The sequence below is a fragment of the Alexandromys fortis genome, unplaced genomic scaffold (assembly GCF_014885135.2).
Source record: "Alexandromys fortis isolate MF-2015 unplaced genomic scaffold, M_Fortis_MF-2015_v1.1 scaffold_18, whole genome shotgun sequence".
Lineage (NCBI taxonomy): Eukaryota > Metazoa > Chordata > Mammalia > Rodentia > Cricetidae > Alexandromys > Alexandromys fortis.
In genome coordinates this window covers 10,131,051-10,134,287 of record NW_026067897.1, presented here as the reverse complement: position 1 = coordinate 10,134,287, position 3,237 = coordinate 10,131,051, and the positions used below count along the sequence as shown (strand labels likewise).

Below are 3,237 nucleotides of genomic sequence, written 5' to 3'. Positions count from 1 at the left end.
TGAGTGAGTCGCCATGATGCTCCCACTCCAGACAGACGCAGGTTAAGATCCTCTCTGGTAAGCCAACTCATGGGCTACACAGAATATTAGAAATGGGTTAGAACAATATGTAAGAGCCAATAAGAAACTGGACCTAGCCGGGCCAGGCAGTGTTTGAAAGAATACAGTTTCCGTGTAATTATTTCTGGGTATAAACTAGCCATGTGGGCGGCCAGGTGCCGGGGACGCAGCCCTGCCGCTCCTATTTCAACACCTACCCACCACTCTAGACAGAGGAAGCAGAAGCCCAGAGCCTTAAGTTTCCATAGCGCTTCTTCCAGCCTCACATCCACTGGCAGCCTGGCCCCATTCTTGCCTCCCATCCTGGGAGAGATGTCCCTTCTCTCCAACACTGCAATCTTCCTGAAGCTCCTTTCTGCTCTTTGACTTTTAGAATTTCACCAGTTATCTTTGTCTCCTCAGCTTTCATTTACAAATAAATTTTTACCTCTTCATCCCAAACCACCACACACATCCCTTCTCTTGATTCGTCCAGCGTTCTGCTCTTCTTTCTCTCTGCAGCACACACAGCCTTTTCCCCACATGGGCCCCCAACCCTCCCAGCCATTCTATTTGTCTGTCCCCCTTCACACATGGACACTGTTGTCACTAAGACAAAGCCAACCCCGTCCCAATCATTTCCTTCTCTAGAAACCCCATCAAGTCACGACACTCAGTATTTCAACTTCTAGAAAACAATACAATCCCACTCTTACTGGTCTTTTCTTCCCATCACTAAACCCTCACTCTTCACCGGACTCCTGTCTGCAACCACGGCGCAACATTTTTTTTTTTGCCATCTTCTTTGGAATGCAAATCTGAGGCAAAAATACACCCAGTGAAGAAGTATTTTTACAACTTTTTTGCTCATGGCCATGTTCAAATGTGAGCAATTACAAGCCATTTAGATTATTACTTGAAAAAATAATTTACTTCAATTTGCAAAACTTATGCGAAAGGGACTGCAAAACACATTTTTCTTATGGACCAGAAGAGAAAACTACCCCATTCTTTTAAAAAGTGTTGGTTTTGCTGTTTGGTTGCAGGTGAACTGAAGCTCAGATTTCCGTGGGGGAGATGTGACACAAGAGAATGAACTTACAGGACCAATGAGGCATGTCTAGATGGCACTCTGTTTCAGAAAATTGTTCTTTATCGGTAACTGCTAGGTTTCAAATCCAGGACAAAAGGTTGAGGTGCCTATTTAACATAGCCAAGTGGACCTGGAGGCCAGGTTTCTCCTGCATCCCTCAGTTCCTCCCAGCCTGTTACAGGGCCCTCCTGGTTGGCACACCCCACCCTCTACCCTTAATTCTCCCTCTCACCCAGGGGCTGGGCTGTCCTTCCTCCAGCTGCCCCTCCCTATATAATCCAGCCATTTTGGTTACTTTTTCCTCTTTGGGGTCTCCTGGTTAGTGCACCCAGTTCCCCTCTCCCATCATTTCCCTTCTCACATGGCTCAGGGCCATGTCCACTCTTGTGTCTTCCGGATGTTCCTGCATTTCTATGTTGCCTTTTATCTACAATAAACTTTCCCCTTCACCATACCTAGCTGCAGTTGTGTCCTCTCTCTCTCCCTCCCTCCCTCTTTCATTCAGCAACAACTCGTACTGACAGTAATATTACAGAAATGATACAGCAGGCCAGGAGCCCAGAAAGGGGACACAGAACCATAAAGGAGGTCAGGCTGGTTACCAGCAGTGATGTCCATGAGACCTGTAGCCTCGTTAGTCTCAGGAAAAGCATTTCAGTAACTTTATTTTCCAAAAATATGCCCCAGGGGTATGTTTTCTACCACACCATCCTTACTTCTTAAAAAAAAAAAATAAGCAGAAATAAAAAGCTTCTCTCAGCCCAGGCTGGATGGAGTCAGCCCAGTGCCGCTCGGAACGCATTCAGGTTCCTCAGGAGCAGTTCTGCACCGGGCCTCTGCAGGGCGCGGGCCTCCCAGCAGCTACAGAGGATGCTCTGCAGCGTCTGCCCCGTCGGGGAGGCAGTGAACACCGCCCCCGCCAGCGAGGGGCGCAGCTTGTAGGCCACCACGGCGTACAGCACCTGCAGAGGCTCGCCTGAGTAGGGCACTTCCCTGGTGGCCATCTGCCAGAGGGTGATACCAAAAGAGTAGATGTCGGCTTTGGGCGTGGCGCTCTCTCCTGTCAGGAGCTCAGGAGCTTGGTGCGTGTAGGTGCCTCCTATGTGGTGAGGGCGCGTCTGACTGCACCGCAGATCTTGCAGCTTCTGGGAGCAGCCAAAGTCGCCAATCTTACAGATGTCCTGCTCACTGATCAAAATGTTCGCTGGTTTCAGGTCCAAGTGCAAAATGCTTTGTGAGTGGAGAAAAAGCAGGCCGCGAACAATATCTAGGGAATACTGAAGGCACTTCCCCAAACTCAGTGGCTCTCTGCTGCAGCTTAGAGTTCCTGGAGAGCTGGTGGCACCGTAGATGACTTGGTGTAGAGTGACATTGCCCCCAAACTCCATGATTATGGTACCCAGGCTGTTGGAGCCTTTGGGCGTGCGCGTGCTGGCAGCCACAACCCCGACTATGTTATCGTGGCGCAGCCTTGCAATGTTGAGTTCAGCCCAGAAACTCTGCTGGGATGCACGTAGGTTCTTGGTGCACTTGTTCACTTGCTTTATGGCCACGGGAACACCACGGTAGGTGGCTTTGTACACCGACCCAAACCCTCCGGAGCCCAGCTTGTACAGCAGGCATACCTGTTCCCAGTCGATGGAGCACCAGGCCTGCCGGCGTGGCAGCCGCGGGGTCCGAGGAGAAGTGGCCCCCAGTACCAGCTTCCTTGCCTTCCTGGGAAGCACCAAGGGGCTGCTGCAGGGCCGCGCGTCCACCGAGGGTGACAGCTTGCCATGGGCGTAGCGATACAGGGCTAGAGGCGATGGCATCACACCTTCAGGTAGGAGAGGCACGGGGGCGCTAGGGAGAAATGACTAGGAACAACCAGGAGGCGTTGGAAGCGTGGTTGAGTGTTCCTGCCTTCACCCTAGCCCCTTTTACTCCTTCCTTGTATTCTTAAAATGAGCCACAGCTGCGCTATCACTTGGCAAGATGGGGTGGGGGTGGGGATGGGGCGCAGGTGAAGCAGGGCAGTCTCTTTCAGATGAAACCATTGCTGTCTCACAGCTAAAGTAAATCCTTAGCAAAAAAAAAAAAAAAAAAAAAAAAAAAAAAAAAAAAAA

The 3,237-nt window shown here is 50.5% G+C and overlaps 1 protein-coding gene across 1 annotated transcript; it reads right to left on the bottom strand.

Annotated features, from left to right (window-relative positions):
- Positions 1 to 1,908: 1,908 nt before the first annotated feature.
- Mos (MOS proto-oncogene, serine/threonine kinase) lies at positions 1,909 to 2,979 on the bottom strand. Its single transcript, XM_050163575.1, has one exon. The coding sequence runs from the start codon at positions 2,941 to 2,943 to the stop codon at positions 1,909 to 1,911; it is 1,035 nt and encodes a 344-aa protein (XP_050019532.1). The 5' UTR covers positions 2,944 to 2,979.
- Positions 2,980 to 3,237: the final 258 nt, after the last annotated feature.